Source organism: Eubalaena glacialis, chromosome 1 (genome assembly GCF_028564815.1).
Source record: "Eubalaena glacialis isolate mEubGla1 chromosome 1, mEubGla1.1.hap2.+ XY, whole genome shotgun sequence".
NCBI lineage: Eukaryota > Metazoa > Chordata > Mammalia > Artiodactyla > Balaenidae > Eubalaena > Eubalaena glacialis.
This window is the reverse complement of record NC_083716.1, coordinates 210,952,450-210,969,532: the sequence shown is the minus strand read 5'-3', so window position 1 is coordinate 210,969,532 and position 17,083 is coordinate 210,952,450. Positions and strand designations below refer to the sequence as shown.

The 17,083-nt window shown below is 38.1% G+C and overlaps 1 protein-coding gene across 1 annotated transcript; it reads right to left on the bottom strand.

The window, feature by feature from the left end:
* Positions 1-2,590: 2,590 nt before the first annotated feature.
* Positions 2,591-6,936, bottom strand: FAM237A (family with sequence similarity 237 member A). Its single transcript, XM_061204212.1, has 2 exons — positions 6,525-6,936; positions 2,591-2,730 (listed from the first exon to the last, which is right to left on the bottom strand). The coding sequence occupies exons 1-2, from the start codon at positions 6,934-6,936 to the stop codon at positions 2,591-2,593; spliced, it is 552 nt and encodes a 183-aa protein (XP_061060195.1).
* Between the last annotated feature and the right edge of the window lie 10,147 nt (positions 6,937-17,083).

The following is a 17,083-nucleotide window of genomic DNA, read 5'->3' as shown; positions in this document are numbered from 1 at the left end:
TGCTCCTGCTGGAGAATAGGCTTGGCAAAGAACTAAATACACACACAACACACATACACACACATATGTGCATACCAGACACACACTTGAGTGCATGCAGATCTGGTGAGATCTGAATAAACTCTGTGGATTGTACCAATGTCAGTCTTCTGGTTGTGTTATTGTACTATAGTTATGCAAGATGTTACTATGGAGGGAAACTGGATGAAGGGTATACAGGATGTCTCTGTATTATCTCTTACAACGTATATGAATCAGCAATTATCTCAAAATAAATTTATTTTAAAAACATGAATGTTTATCACTAAAACCCCACATTCAATGGATTTGGCCAAAGTACTTGTGTGCTTCCATCCTCTGTATGTATGATTAGGGTATAGATGCTTAACTTAATAATGTCCAAAGTAGTAGCTAACATGTTTTGACTGTGAGAGCACTTAGCTTCTAAGCACCATGTATGTATTAATACTAATTTAAACCTCACAACAAACCTGGTAAGTAGATATCTCTTTTTATGAGACAACTGAGGCACAAAGAGGGTCAGTAACTTGTCCAAAGTCGTTTGGTCACTACTTGACGTTGAGATTCGAACCCAGCTCCTAAGCCTGTCCTCTAACCACTGCTTGCACTTTCTCTAAATAAATATTGTTATGGTTCCATTGTTTCACCTGTTTTCTTGATGTGCAGTCCATATTACATTCAGAGAGGCTCTGGGCTCTTATTTATATGATCCATAACTTCTAGTAATGTTTCCAGAGTGAAATAATGTCCAACTGGGTAGGATTAAGACTAGGTTACCGCTGTTCAATCTCATCCTAATCTTTTTGAATTTGCTTTTCAGCCTATCATGAATTTTTAATTTTGGTTTTGTTGTTCAACATATTCACTCTCCTTCTTACTTCATTCCAGCTTGTTCCTTACAAGTTTGGTAAGTATGCCCCAGAGCACTGGTCAGCAAACTACAGCCCACAGGCCAAATCTGCCCACTGCCAGTTTTGTACAGGCTGTGAAATTATTACATTTTTTAAAAAATAATTGAAAAAATCAGATGAAGAATAATATTTTGTAACAGTTGAAAATGACATGGAGTCAAATTTCAATGCCCGCTAGCAAAGTTTTAAAATTGGAACGACGCCACGCTCATGTATTTACATATTATCTACAGCTGCTTTAATTCTACAAAGACAGAACTGATTAGTTGCGCCAGAGACTGGATGGCCCACAAAGCATCAGAAAAAATTGGCAGCCCCTATTGTGTAGTACCAAGGTGTGGGAGGAGCAAGGGACAGGCATCTCTTCAGCGATTTATAAGAGGTAATGAGTTTATATAATGGTTTTTAAGAATATGATGCAAGACATTAGAGAAAGTAGCACAGAAGCAAAACCATAAGCCTCTGTAGAAATGGTCGTCAAAGAGTGGCAGCTTTTAATGCGCTTATTCTTCTAACCAAGTTAAAGCTGAGGCTGGACCCCCTCCCCAGTTCCTTCCCCAGACTTGCTTCCCCTATTGTTAAGATTTGGCTAATCTTCAGATGCAGCTGTGTCTTCTAATAATAACCCTTTGGATAAGATTTTTCGCTTAAGGAGGGCCATAAACCTTCAGTGAAAACACTTACTGAGGCTTCCTTTGGACCTGGGAAAAACAAGTGAGATGCTAACATATCTGAGATTCAAACTGGTTGTCAACCATCAGTTATAATAGAATGATTGGAGAGATGAGCGTAATTAGAGATAAAAATAACATTGTGTCTGGAACTCAAATATATTTGTTAATTGGACTTCTTTGCTATGAACCTCATTCAAGCCTGGTCATTTGGAGAGCAAATATTTTTATGGGTTCTTTTCTCATAATGCTGTTCATTTGATTTTTAGTTTTCTTTTCAATGTAAAGTGTAACCAGTTATAATCTTAATATTTAATCCAATAGAAAATACGCTGAGAAAAAATTTATACCTACTGCTATTTTATTAGAGTTTGGATTATCATTAATGGTAACATTAAATATTGAAATAAAAAGACTCCAATAACATTACTTGGGGTCGAGAGCTTTTATTAATTTTGTTTATATTAGAAGAATGCTTTATTCACCAGTTTTGTGTTTTGTTTTTTGCTTCACTCAGTTCAAAATATTCAAAAATATTCTTTCAAACAAAATTCAGGTAACTACCACCAATAACTGGTAATTAATAAATATAGTCTCTTATATGCCTGTGCATAAGCAATCCAGTGGTTAATATTTCAAACTCATGCAGTGTATTCAAGTTAAATGTGCAGCACTCTAGTTCATTAACAATGTCAAGCATCCCAAAACAATGATCAAGATGAATACAAGAGTCTGAGTAGCACGATCCCCTACTCATCTTTGGAAGCTATTTTAACTGTTTCAGACAGTGGGATGGTCTGGCAGTAATGTCGCCATTTGAAGGAACATGCTAGCAGCCTAAAAGAATGAAACTAAGTACTCAGAGAATGTGGCTTAAGAGTTGTCTCTGGATGCTCCCACCATTTCAAGTAAATAAATGATCAGTAGTCAAGAAAAATATATATATATATTTAAATTCCAAGATGTGCGTTAGCTCTGAGGTTCAATTTATTTTCTCTTTATTTCCAGGACATTGGTCACTTTTCCAATGAACTTAGACCCACTCCTATGTGCATGCATGCTTATCAAGTCTTCAATCAACTCTTTCTTCTTTAGGGAAGGGATTCTTGGTTGCTGAGGATATACACCTGAAAGTAGAGAAAAGCAACTAGTCATTAGGTCACCAAATTATTTTCAGGCTAATTAAGTATCAATGACTTGGTTTTTAAAAGAATGTTTGCTGTTTCTGCCACTCGGCTATTAATATTCTGTATAAATTTATTGCAGAGGTGTATTTGAAATTTTTATTTATGCAAAACTTTGTGTCCTATGAAGTTTAAATATATAATATGAATTAAGTAGATCATAATAAATACATTTCCTATTTGATTAATATGTATTAAAATATATTTTTCTGACTAAAAAGGTAAAAAATTGTCATCATATAATTTTAATATAAAAATATAAAGAAAAATGTTTAAACCACCCATAATATAATCTTGCAGAAAGAACCATAGTTTTACACATACATACTTTATACCATAATTTAGTTTACCATTACCCTATTATGGGACATTTAGATTATTTCCAATTTTCTGTTGCTATAAATAATATTGCAGTGAAGAACCTTATACTGCAAAATTGGCTACAGCTCTGAATGATTCTTTAGAATAGATTTCTAGATTGGTAATTTCTTAATGTGTTGCTTACAAAATTTCTCGGAGTGAGTAAAGCAGAAAATCAAGCATTTTGTGATTCTGACTTATATTTCTGAAGCATTGTTTTCTCTTCTGCTTAATGTTTAAAAAATAAGCATTATGAACATTTGCCAGCTAGTTAGACACTGACTGCAAACATCATCAAATTATAAATCTAAATTTTAACTTTCACGTCACGGAGGAAAGCAAAGACTCACAATTTTTCTAGACCATCCAAACTGCCAGGCTCAGGCAGGCAAGTTTTTCTGTTCCTCTCAGGGGCAGAGCAAGATTTGTTGAGGGAAGAGATCATCATTTTTGACACAAACAAGGATATACTTCAAAATCCTTTCATTTGTATTGAAGCCTTTACTAACCCTTGTGTTAACCTCAACTCTGTTATTTTCTATTTGGGAGATATTATCAGCCTACTCTTTTCCTAAATCAATTTCTCTCTCTCTCTCTGCCTTCACAGAATCCATCATAATTTAGTAGTGAAGCCTGGGTATAGCCTCTTCAGCCTTCTGACTATTTCGGCATTCAGCTGTTAGCTTGTATCTTTCTAGACAAAATAACAATGCTCTTTTGAGTCTTCTCAAACGATGATATCTTTGGCCCTCAGAATTTTTGGAATTCTCATTTCTGGATCGCCTCTGTTTCTGCTTATTAAAGTTATAAACCACCACAATGTCTAGGTCATCACTCAGCTCGGTAAGCTGTCCTTGGAGTAAAGCTCTTCCAGATTCTTTCTATAGTTAAATCCACACTTTTCATACATTTATTGTTTATAGAATCACAGAACTTCAGAACACAGAATGTGAAGAGACTTTAAGGGTCTTCTAATTCTTCCCATATCCCTCATTTTCAGATGAAGAAACTGAGAGCTAAATAAGTCAATTAACTTGCCCAAGGTTACGTAGCTATTTGATATCTCTTGTGTTCATATTTGCTGACTCAATATTAACAAATATATTAACATACAAAGTTATATAGGAGTTTTGTGTTTTTAATAAGGCATGATTCATTGCAACATTTCTCAAGTGAATTTAAACTATTTAACTTGAAGACATCAAAATAGCAAGAACCTTTCCGGGTATTATGTAGACACTTATTTTAGTTTTTCCCTTCTGCTCTGATGATGTGATTTCCCTGAGAACTATGGAGACAAACACCTCTTCGCCCTCACCCCCATCCCAACCTAGTAGAATATTAATTCCCCAGAGACAAAAGAAAAAATTAGTGAAGAATCTGTGCAGGTACATCCAGAGCCCAGTTGAGCCACTAGAGATTTAATCAAGCCTCTTGAGATGAAATCTCGATGTTCCTGAAACTAACTTTCAGACACGGTGTCTTCTTGACCCAAGACCCTCTTTGACTGATTATACAATACAAATGGAAAGTCTTATTTCCTGGTCTGCAACAATTGTTTATGTCAAACATTAAAATAACTTCAATAAAGTGAAATGTTTGCCCCTAATATTTGCAAAGCAACTCCTAGTAAAGTTTGCAGACCAGCTGGGTCAATAGCAACTCTGTAGCAAGATGAAGGAAGTGACTTCCAAAGCTGAAGACAAATCTACTTTTTTATTTTAAAAAAGAAGATAGAAATGCCATGTTGAAGTATGCTCAGAAAATTACATGTAGTCTCAGACTATTCTAGTAGCCTGTTGCAAGCAAGCAAACTGAAAGCTGTTTTTGAGATTATATATATATGTAATTTTAATATACAATTAAATTATATAATATAATTAATTATAATATATAATTATAGATAATTATTTTCCTGTTAAGTTGAACACAAATATTATTTTCATTTATTCTATAGATACTTAAAGTAATTCAAAGTGAGTGCAAAATACAAACACAAGAAATAGTGGTAGTAATTTGAGTACCACTGTTAAGTAGAGTAAGAATGGAAAAAAGAGCCTACAGTACAGATGAAGAAAATACACAGTCCTTACTGATGCTGATGCCTGGGAAGCCTCTGTTCAAAATATTTTAAAAATATTGGTAACCAACATTTAAAGATAGTCATTTTGTATTTCTGCTTTAGTAGCTAAGCTGCTAAAAGAATATTTCCTCTAAAAAAGGAAATTGGTTTAAGTGACAATAACACTTGCCAAAATAATAAATTTATGTATAAATAATTGCGGTGGATTATCTGGCTTTATGGATCAGCTAATCATATTTTTTGTTACTGTAAAACAAACTAGATATTTAAAAGTTCTACAATATATTGGGAAAAGATTGATCTATAACTACTACTGTTAACTGCTATTTTAATAGATTTTTTACAGGAACATATAACAGTTCTCACAATCAAATGTACAACTGCAAAAATTATTTATGCTTCAGTTTTCCACTAGTGCATAAATAGTTACTACCACCCAAACAGCCCTTGCTGCAAGCTTTAGAAGCTCATTGGTTGAAACACCACCAAAAAAGGAACAAAAACAGTATGAATAAGGCTGTTATTCTCAGCTTACAGTGATTTATTCACCCTCCTTCTAATTCTATAAAGGATATTTTTTCTAGTGCCCCTGGAGAAGACTGCATTTGAATACCATATTTACTTCAGTGAAAAATCTCTAAATTTGTAGGAAGTTCCAGATTTCTAAAAATAATTACTCAGCTTGCTGGAAGTTAATTACTTATTTGCAATTTGTTCAAAAAAACAAGGAAGAGTGAATTTGCAAGCCAGCTGATTTTTCTACCATTTATCCATCAACTAAGTAAGTACATCTCAAGGAGTCCTTCCCATTTACATGAAAGCAATTAGTTTTTGTTTCTGTTTTTGTTTTTCTATTTAAAAGGGGCAAGAGCTTGTGTGCTGTGAGCCTTCCCCAGGCTTATATTCAAATCTTCCCAATTCCATAGCAAGTGAACACAGGTTATGACTACCAATGTTCAGCCTAACTGAAAAAAATAATGTTAATTTGGGGGCATCCCTTTATACCTTGATATTGTATCTTAGGGATCCTCTCTTTTCCTACTTGTCTTTCTGATTCTTCTTTGCTGCTGTTGAAGTATGAAGATGAGGACAATATGTTGATAAAAACAGCTACTGCAAATTACAAAAGGAAGTGCTATCTATCTTCCTATCACTTGCGCGCTCTTTGGGCTCACCCCTGAGGAGGCTATGTGTGGCAATGGATTCCCCTAAAGCCATTTCCCTCTTCCTCACAATTCAGCACATTCATACTTGATTGATCCTTTCAAAAGACATGGGATCTGGGGTTGACCACCTTTTCTTCTCCCTGTGTGCTGTGGATGCACTGCTGAGATCTCCTCTTCCTCTCCAGCCAATTGCCTCCTTCCTAAGCCATGGTTTCTGGAGAGGACACAGTCCACATAGATGTCCCAGAAGAGTTGGGCCAGATCCCAAAACAATGCCCCATGCTGCAAGTTCTCAGATGACTTCAGGTAGATCATAAAATCCCAGAAACCTGAAACAGTGTTGGAAATTCGAGGCTTCCGCATTTCTAGGAGGAGTACTGAAGAAGATTCCCAGCACTGAGGATCAGCTTGGTTACGAGCCAGCAGATCTGTCTGGCTGTGACAGAAGAAAGGAGACACACAGCACATTCCCACAATGAGCAGGGAACAGGTGAGACTCAAGGGGCGGTAGATCCCTCCTCTGTTCCCAGGATCGGCCATGGCCTTGAAACTGCGCAAGATGGAAATATTTCATATGAGTTCCTGCTTGTGCTCCACTCAGTAAAGAAAATAATTATGCCTTTAAGAACCTTGGTGCCAGCAAAGGAAACATACCCTCATCTCTGGGAAAAGTCTTATCCTACCTCCCATCTCACAAGCCCCATTCTATCTAAAATGATGCATTGTCAAGCCAGGTAGTATAAAACCAAGATGTTTAGATTAAGAAAGATTTATTCCTAAGATGTGCTCTTTTGTAAGATAAATAAGTAAACTTGTTTTTCTCTAGCACAGAGAAATACAGTTTAAAAGAGTATTAAGTGAAATTTTTCAGTCTTGCTACATGGCTTTTATTATTCTATAATTGCATAATTTAGCCTAGCTATCCTAAACCAGGACTCCCATGCAATTAAGAATTTGAACATATTTTACCCTTGGATGCTTTCCTATTATGGTTCCTTTTATTATTAAAAAAAGGCATAAGAATTGTAAAATGTTATAAATAAAAATAAACACAAGATAGTGTGATAAAAGTATGGGAACCAAGATATATTCAACCCATTAGAGTAGAATTAATAAACATTTTACAAACACCTAAAATGTTCTGCAATTCTGATGTAATTTTCATAAAGATGATCTTTTCTCATTTTTCTCATCTTGCTATAAATCTCAAGAATTTTAACAAAAATTATTTGCCTCTCATTCAGCTTTTCTGGCTTTCAAAGCTGGTTGCAATAAAACCAAGACATCCATATACACTTTGAAATTATTATGTTACACTTCAGACAAGTCCAATGAGAAATGATGTACTTAAAATAATAATAAACCAATTTTTTTCCCAGAACAAAAGGTTTACCTGAATCTTCACAAATGTATATGATATACAAAATGTATATTACACTTAAACAACTCTAGTGTAAAGAAAAAGCAGGAGGGCATATACAGCTGACTTTCAGTTTTATATTTCCAAATCTTTTAGATGTTAGTATCATGAAGGCAAGCAAGGCACAGCTCATGGGAATTCTCATGAGAATATGTCTATATTGGAAACACTTCATAATAACACCATAAGATGGAATCTTTCTCTTCTGTACAGCAGCAAAACTATTGAGTCTCCCTTAAATCGGTATTTCAGAAACTGTCTTTGAACAGGCACATTCCTGAAGAGGCATGTTGAGATACAAAGTTATTCAAAAATATTTCATATTATTTACACAGGACACCTACCTGAACAAAATCAAATTTAATATGTCCTCTTCTGAACTAAAATATCAAAGTCGAGGGGCCATAAAAGTTGTTTTTCCTTAGGGGACAAGTCGAAGCTGTCAGTGCTAAGTTATTAGAAGACCAGGGGCGGGATACTGTCCAGGGTGCTGAAGTTGGCGAGTCTGGGACTCGCTGCCTGCTCGCGCCGCAGCGCTCACATTGGCTCCGTCAGGTTCCCTTCCCTTCGGAGAGTCTTCCCCAAGCCTGGAAGTTCCTCAACCCTGGGATCCTGCGTGCGTCCTGCCACAAGCCCCGCGCTGTGCTCCCTACGGCTCGATCCCGCAGCTGGTTCCACCGCCTCTCCCTCCTCAGGGCGGAGCTGCCTGGGACACCCTGTGTTCTTCGTGCCCCATTAGCCTCCTTACTCCGCGGCTTTACTCCCAGGTCACAGAAGGGAGCCCCTCCGCACTTACCTGCGCAGCCCTCTCTGGATTCCTTGGAGTGCGTGGAGAGAAAATGCTGACTGCTCCCTGAGCAAGTGACGGTCCCCACCTTCAGCGTCCTGAAGGTTACGGTGCCTCTTCTTAAGCAGCGGGAGTGCTCGGCGTCTCTTCAAGTCTACGTCAAAACGCCGGGAAACGGCCGCCACCTCTCGCCCCCAGGTCCATCTCCTGCACCCTCCTCTTCCCTCCCTCCCCTGAAGATTTCGTTTCAGAAAACAAGCAGGCTTAGCCGTACACACCTCACTGACACTGACCCACACAACCCCTCCACCAGCGGAACTGAGCCTTTGTGTGGTTGGCTTCCCGGTCCTACCTTGGGAGGCGTGACACTGCTGGTGGGAACTGGAAAGTTGGGACCCAGTCCCGTGCCCTTCTAGGAGTAAGTGGGGCTCCCTAAATCTCTACTCTCCAGACGTTCCTTGTTTGAGAATAAAGTGATAGCAGGGAAGACCCAGGACTCCTAGGGTCAGAGAATGCACGTGGGTGCCCTCCCAGCTGTCAGTAAGGAAATTAAGGTGCATCCCAGTGACATCCTGGGTGTGAATTTCTCCTGCCTGCCTGTGGTCCTGGGCTCTGAAAAGAAACACATCCTTGAGGCAAGAATGTGGGTAGGGACAAGGCACCACTGGAAGCTCCCCTTGACTGGGGACAGGAGACCCCATTATCTCCAGGCTCTGTGGCTTGGATCACCCCAGGAGCCCGAGCTGCTGCTAGTATTGCTTGCGTCAGCCCACTGCTCAAGATTTCACAGAGGGGTTCCTGCTTTCGAAGAAGAGGAGACGTCTGGGATTCTCTTTGGTTCTCAACTCAAAGCTAGTTAATATCTTAGTCAGTCCTGTCACCTTTTGGGGGCTCTGCTGAGAATTAGGGCCCACCCTAACTGAAATACACCCAGGCCAAGAGCCTGAGGCAAAAGTCTTACCTTTGCCACGGTTTCCAGGTTTTGCCCCCTCACCTCAGAACCCTCTAAGCATCCTGAAAACCACTGGTAGTCTCCACTAACTGAAGGCTTTTGTGCCAGCTCAATAGTATCCATGGTTACCTTCCAGAGGGGCACAGGGAGGAACCCAGGCTTATAGCAAGGTTTACCAAAGACATGAGGAACATTCCCTCTACCCAAGTAGTAGGAAGAAAGAGATCTCGAGAGGATTCCTAGGGGTTCTGGGCTTTTTCTCTTTCTCTGAAATCAGTTTCTCAATCTGTGAACTGAACATACTAATGTCTGCTTCTGTTTATCTTCTGAGGAAGTGGGAAAAGATCATAAATGAGGGCTTCAACTTGCTTCCTGAACTTCAAGGAGCTCTCAGCCTCTTGGAGAAGATAATTACAGAAGCATAATGTGTGAGCACAAGGGATAGAGACTGGTGTGGGAGAACCCCGAGAAAGGGGAAGAAGGGGGCAGAGACAGTGTGTTTGAGGAAGTGACTGGTGACCTTCTTGAAGAAAAAGTTATACAGTTTTCCTGGAGCCATAGGGGAGGGAATGGTCTCCTTCAGGCAGAGAAGTTAGCATGATCAAAGGCAGGGAGGGAGCATCCAAGCAATCCTGTGCTTCTGGGGAAAAAAGTCAAGAGATAGGAAGAAGGGAAGTCAAGGGAAAGAGTGCAGAGAGAGAAAGGAGAACAGAGGTAAAGATGTGGGGATTTAATTCTGGTTTTAGACATGTTGAAAGTTACATTACCCTTGAAAATATTGGTATATAAATATGCAGTGCTTACTTTATTTTCAAGTGCCTGTGTGTCAGGCACTATTCTAGATGCTGTGCACACAGAAGGAATAAAACAAAGCCCTGTACTCATGGAGCTTATACTGTAGTGGGGGTGGGAGAAGAAAATTTATATTTTAATTTAAAAATTATATATGTATAGTGATTTGTGTTTCTAGTTTCTGTGTTAAATGATGAGTTTACAGCCGTGTATCAAAAACAAACACACAACTAGTTAATTAAATAAACAAATAGTGTCATGAGTCAATAATGAGTGTTTATAATTCTGAAGCCCGAGGAAAAGTATACGTGTAATGTGTCAGTTATGGTAAGAAAAAAACAAAGGATCACCAAAGAAAAGTAAAGTGGGACTAGGAAAGGATAATGGGGGAAGAGCTATTTTATATGGAATACTGAGAAGTCCTTCCTGAGGAAGAGATATTTAAGTAAAGATTTATTAATGTGAAAGAGTGAGTCATGCATATGCATGTGAGAGAATGCTCCAGGTAGAGCATAGGGGAAGCATAATTGCCTTGGAACATATGTGGTGTGATAAGAGTGTTTTCTGGGTATTGTGGTAGGAGATAAGGTCAGAAAGGTGGTCAGAAATCCACTCTGGTTGCTCAGTAGAGCCCAGACTAGAGGGGAGCAAGGGCAGAGGCAGGGAGTCCAGTTAGGAGCTACTGCAATAATCCAGATGAGATGTAATAGTGGCTTAGATAAGGGTGGTAGCAGTACAGTTGGTGAAAGTGACCAGATTCTGAATATATTTTGATGGTAGAAAGGACAGGATTTATTGATAGACTGGATGTATTGTGCAAGAAAAAGAGAAAAATTCAAGATTACTTCAAGTTTTGGGGGCTAAGCAAATGGAGGTTTGGAACCATCAGCTGAGAGAGGAAAAATGGTTTGAGGAATAGGTTTGGGAAAGGGAACTCAAGAATATGCTTTTCTACAAGGATATATTGTACAGCATAGGGAATATAGCCAGTATTTTATAATAACTTCAAACAGACTACAATAGATAAAATTTTGAATCACCATGTTGTACACCTGAAACTAATAAAAAAAAAAAGAATTTGCTTTTCAATACGTTAAGTTTGAGATGACTGACATCCAAATGGAGAAGCTGAATAGTCAAGGAAGAGGAGAGGACTAAAGATAAACACATACATAGCGCTCAAGAAAGAAGTCTAAATTCGGGATTTTGTCAACCTGTGAGCAACAGTTAAAAACCTCATAGGAAAGTATATAAAGTGGGTACAATAGTAACCTAAGGATAGAATCTGGGAAATGCCAATATCTAAGTGATTAAAAAGTAGAGTTAAGAGGAACCAGGAGAATGTGGTGCCTTGGAAACCAATGAGATAAAGATTTTCACAGAGGGAAGAAATAAACCACAGCAACAGATTCAGAAAAGGGAGTCCATAAAATGAAGACAAAGAATTTTCCATTGGCTCTAAAAAATAGTACGTCACCAAATTGCTTATTAAGAACAATTTTGACTGAGTGTTGGGGGAGAAATGGTGAGCTGAGGCAGAAATGGAAAGCAAGGAAATGCAGACAGCCCCAGAGAAGCACTTTCTATGAAGTTTAGAAAAGAAGAGGGAGAAGAATTGGAACAGGAGGTTAGGGGTTAGGTCTTTGTCATGTTTACAAGCTGAGGGAGAGAAACCAACAGACAGGGAGGAGTTTAAATTCAAGATAGAAGGATAACTAACAATCTCAGAAGACACAGAAGCAATAGGGATAAGGGAATAAGGAAGAGTCAGCATTACACAGAAGGGATAGTTTTGCTCTCTGAACAAGGAGAAAGAAAGGCTCCCTCTGGATATGGATACATCTGTGTATGGTATGTTGGATGGAGAGCAGGAGTTGAGAGAGATGGTGACCAATGGTCTCAATTTCTTAATGAACTAAGGTCCGCAGTCATTCACAAAAAGTGAATGAGAAGAGGTATTAAGTAAGGAATTTAAGGAGAGTGAAAAGGCTTTGAATAATCTTTGAAAAGAAGAGAAAGAAGAGAGGAGATAAGAGACGGGAGAGAAAGAGACTAAAGGAAGTACTAAATGCCCAGGCAAAATTTGAGACCATGAATTTGTAACAGACCATTTTGCATGGTTGTTTGGTTTTTATAAGGCAGAATAGCATATGGATGAAGCTCCAAACTGCCTGGGTTTGCACCATATCTCCCTCATGTGTCATATTTGATTGATTCTTAGATGCAAATTTTCACATTTAACACCACTGAAATCAGGTTTTATCTATCAACTGAAGGCACCTTTCAATCAGAATTGCAATATTTTTTTTGCTTTTTTCAGATAATGAGATGTCTACAATTGACGGTGTCTTCTATTTGATGTAATACTTTGTACAAGTTACTTAACCCTATGAAACAGTTTTCTTGCTTGTAAAATGGGCAAAAATCTCCCTATGGCTAGTGAGGATAAAATGAGTTCATACATGCAAAGCACTTAGAATGGTGCTGCATGTAGCGAAGTGTTTGTTAAATGCTAGTTATTATTTTTCTCCTTCAGTGCTCATCTGACTGAATGTAGGAGAAAAGAACGGTCATGATTATATTGATCCTGTGTTAGAACTTTTTTGGGCAAATGCTGATGAAGGAGAGGGATGTGAAGGAATCAAGGGTATACACAGGTTAGAAAAAAAGAAGAGATGAGGGGTAGAGAGATGAAAGACTGGTTGGAAATGAAGAAAACTGAAGCCCTGTTGAAGGGAAAAAACACGTGTAAGAGGAGTAAAAAAGGGGACACTGAAAGGTACTAGTCGGGAAGAGGGATATTCAGGCTTCAGATTTCAGAGGTGGAGCAGCTCTGTATTCTGAGCACAGCCTCTGAAGTGAGTGGCTGAAGCGAAGTGAAGGTAAAGACCACTGTAGTTGGGCTCCAGCTGTACTATAATAAGTAATAATAAGATAATAAATTGAAATGGTCACCCCAGCTTTATAGCAGCTGAGGGTGTGTGACATTGCCGTCCCAACCAGAAATCCTAGGACAACTCTTGCCAATGGGAGCTAAGACTTTAAATATATATATATTTAAAAGCCTAGCTAGTGTCTGCTCATATACTTTTTTGCTTTTCTTTTCAATATAATTACTTGGGACTGGAAGTTTTGACCTTTAGTAAAACTTTTTATAGTGCCAGTCTAGAAAATAATGCTTTGATTAAACATTTCTCTTAAATACAATTTACCAACTTGCACTTGAAATTTAAGTAGTCATCTTATGAATATTTTTATCTAGAAGATCTTAATAACTATATATTCTGTTGTAACATACATTTAGAATTCCTTGCTTAGGGCAATTTGGAGAGATTCTTGGAAAGAAATATGTATCTTTAATCTGAACCTTACTAATAATTGCAAGAGGAAAATAGCACACAAATTCTTGCATTTCGATGAAAAGAAAGCCACCATCAAATCATTTTAGTGAAACATTTAATACTCTGTTAAACATATAAGTTTGCTTAGTTTGATATCTTATCCCTGTGGTTTCATTTCCACAGACTAGCCTCTCTCTAACAGTGACAAACATTTGATTAGCACCTACATTTTACCAAACATTATTTTCATATATATGGTCTCACATTTATACTCCTCTTTCCCCCCAGTTTGCTGCTAAGGGATTTTCCTTGAGTAAGTTAGTTGGTAAGAATTAGAACATGGTTCTGTTTCCAAAACTTAGCTTTACACATTGTCATTTATCTGTCCTAAACAGTGTGCTTGTACAAACACATACACTGACTGTCACTCTCTATTCTCTTCACAGTAGTCTATCCTTATTCCCCTATTGGCTCCCCATTACCAACTGGGAGGGAGCATATGGCAGGTACAACTTACAGAGAGAATAATTTTAACAAGTTACATCTGGAATCAATCCATTACATCATCATTCTGACTTGTTAAAAAATATTCAGGAAACCAATGGGTCATTTAAAATGACATGAAGCTAAATAACTGGTTTGACTGGCATTTGTCATCCGGAGAGTTGTCTCAGTTTTGTGTGGTTGCAGCCTAGGCTGAAAGAATGACTAGTGGAGAAGTAAGTCGCAATTAGCTGATGTGACCCGTGGGTAGATTTTCTGATTTTTGCCACTTGAAGCAATTCTCAAAGACATTAAAAAGGACTTCCGATTAATTTTAATGAAATTCGAGAGCAGTTATATAGATAGTTTGCATCTTCAGCAGTGCATTAATTTGCAAATGATGGGGCCAGCCTTTAAGAATAGGGTGCTTCTTTAACATTTAGGATCAGATAGTAAAAATAATTACTTTCTCTCATTTTTTTATGCTTTTCCATCATCTGAAGATGGCAATAAACATGGACAATTTCCTGGAATGCCCATTGGGATAAGTGGATTAGTCAGTCTTTAAGTGTCATCACATTCATAAGGACAAGTTGAAGTAAGTAGTCAGATGATATTGGACATTGATTCTAAAATGTTCAGAAAAGGAAAGCTACTCGGGAATACAAGAATGGTTCATTCATATTTTTCCTACTTATACAAGTGAAAATACTATGGTTATGATAACAGGTTTAGTGGTGGTTTCTTTCTAGGGTACTTCTCAAGATACATTCATCTTTCGCCCATTCTTTCCAGTAGGTTGCAAAGCCCATAGGGATTCCTGTGGCTTTGTCAAGAGATGAGTGTATGTCTTTGCAATAACCCCAGCACTTTAAGAGTGACTACTGTAAGTATTGGCTTTTCAGAATTGTCCCGTCTTTTGGGCTACTCATTTCCAAAGGAGACTACAAGTGATTTGTTTTCTATTTGTTTTACATACCACGGCAACAATGACAAGATCTAAGCTTTTAGCAATAGTAAGTTTTTTTCCCTAAGGCTTCAGTTATGATGGAGTATCAAAAAACAACATATAATCTCTACTTCAACATAATAGCTGGAGCAGAGGGGTTTACAGCTCAGAAAGCCAGAGGTCTACTGACAATTAAGGACTTCTGCCAAGAAGAAAACATCTGTGAAAGGACAAATAAGGACATAGACCTATATGTTGAAGGCATAAAACATCTTACAGTATAAGAAGGGCTCCTGGGATGAGAAACTTTTCCTTGCCTTGTGTGTGTCTAGGGGAGTTAGCTCTACTCTGCTCTAGATTCCTACACAATTTTGTGCATACTTCCATTATATGCTTACTGTATTCTATTTGTTATGTATGCTTATCTGTCTCTCCTTACCATCCCCCTCCTACCCTAACCAGAGCAAGCTCCTTCAGACTGGGAATCATGCCTGACTACTCTCAGCTTTAGAGCCCAACACACATATAACTTCTTAATTAATATTGGTTGAATTTATTTATGAGAATAGTCTCATTTTGAACCCAAAGCTGGAGTAGTGAGTGTCATTAGTCAACTTTGCACTAATGAAATTTCTTTTTCATGTCTGGAAAAAGAAATCAAAATGTCTGTCAGCCAATTTAGAGTTTTTTTTTTTTTTTCTTTATTTGGTGCCCCCCTTTTTTTTAAAAATCATGCTTTTGCTGAATGGAAATATTGCTTTGATGTGATTATGGACACATCCTCTGAAATGGGGTTTTTGATTGAAAGACTATAATCTAAAAGTAGAAGTTAAGCATAAAAGTATAAAATCATTTCCCCTGAGGGAAAAAACATTGCTCATCCAATGACAGGATTTTCATGTTCAGTCGTTGGAAAAAGGGAATCATTCGAAATCTAGTTTGAGATCATTTTTGTAACATGGTGTATTAACTAGGAATTCATTAAGCTACCAGTAAAAGAAAACCTACGTATATATGTATATACATATATATACATATATATGTATATACAGATATATATATATATATATATATATATATATATATATATATATATTAGCTTAAATGAAAAGGGGTTTATTTTTCTTACCTAATAAGAAATCTGGAAACATGTGGCTGCTGATGTTAGTTCAGTGGCCCAAGGATATCAGGCCCATGTTTCTGTGATTCCCCTAACCTTTCCTTGGACTCACAGGTTAGTTGCCGCAGCTCCAGACATCACATCTACATTCAAGGCAGGAAGTAGGTGAAAGGGTTGTTTCAGCCCAGCCACATCTGTTATATTTTTCTATTAATTAATTTATTTGTTAGTTTATTCATTTATTTATTTAGGCTGTGTTGGGTCTTTGTTGCTGCGCGCGGGCTTTCTCTAGTTGCGGCGAGTGGGGGCTACTCTTCATCGCGGTGCATGGGCTTCTCATTGCGGTGGCTTCTCTTGTTGTGGAGCACAGGCTCTAGGCATGCAGGCTTCAGTAGCTGTGGCACGCAGGCTCAGTAGTTGTGGCTCGCAGGCTCTAGAGCACAGGCTCAGAAGTTGTCACACACGGGCTTAGCTATTCCACAGCATGTGGGATCTTCCTGGGCCAGGGCTCGAACCTGTGTCCCCTGCATTGGCAGGCGGATTCTTAACCACTGCGCCACCAGGGAAGTCCCCACACATCTGTTATTTTTTAATCAAGAAAGTAAAAGCATTTCTACGACCTTCATCAGTGGACTAAGTCTTAATTCATGGACTACAAAGATGTTACATGGTCATTTATAGATACAAGTAAGTCTGAGGGAAAGGGCTCCAGTGTAAGACAGTAAAGTACTTTGTCCAGGGAGTTGGGAATGGCTGTTGGGGAAGCAATCAGCAAAGTCAGTCCCATAAGGCAACGTGACTTGATGGAAAACTGTGCATTGAATAAATTCAACTTTAACGCTA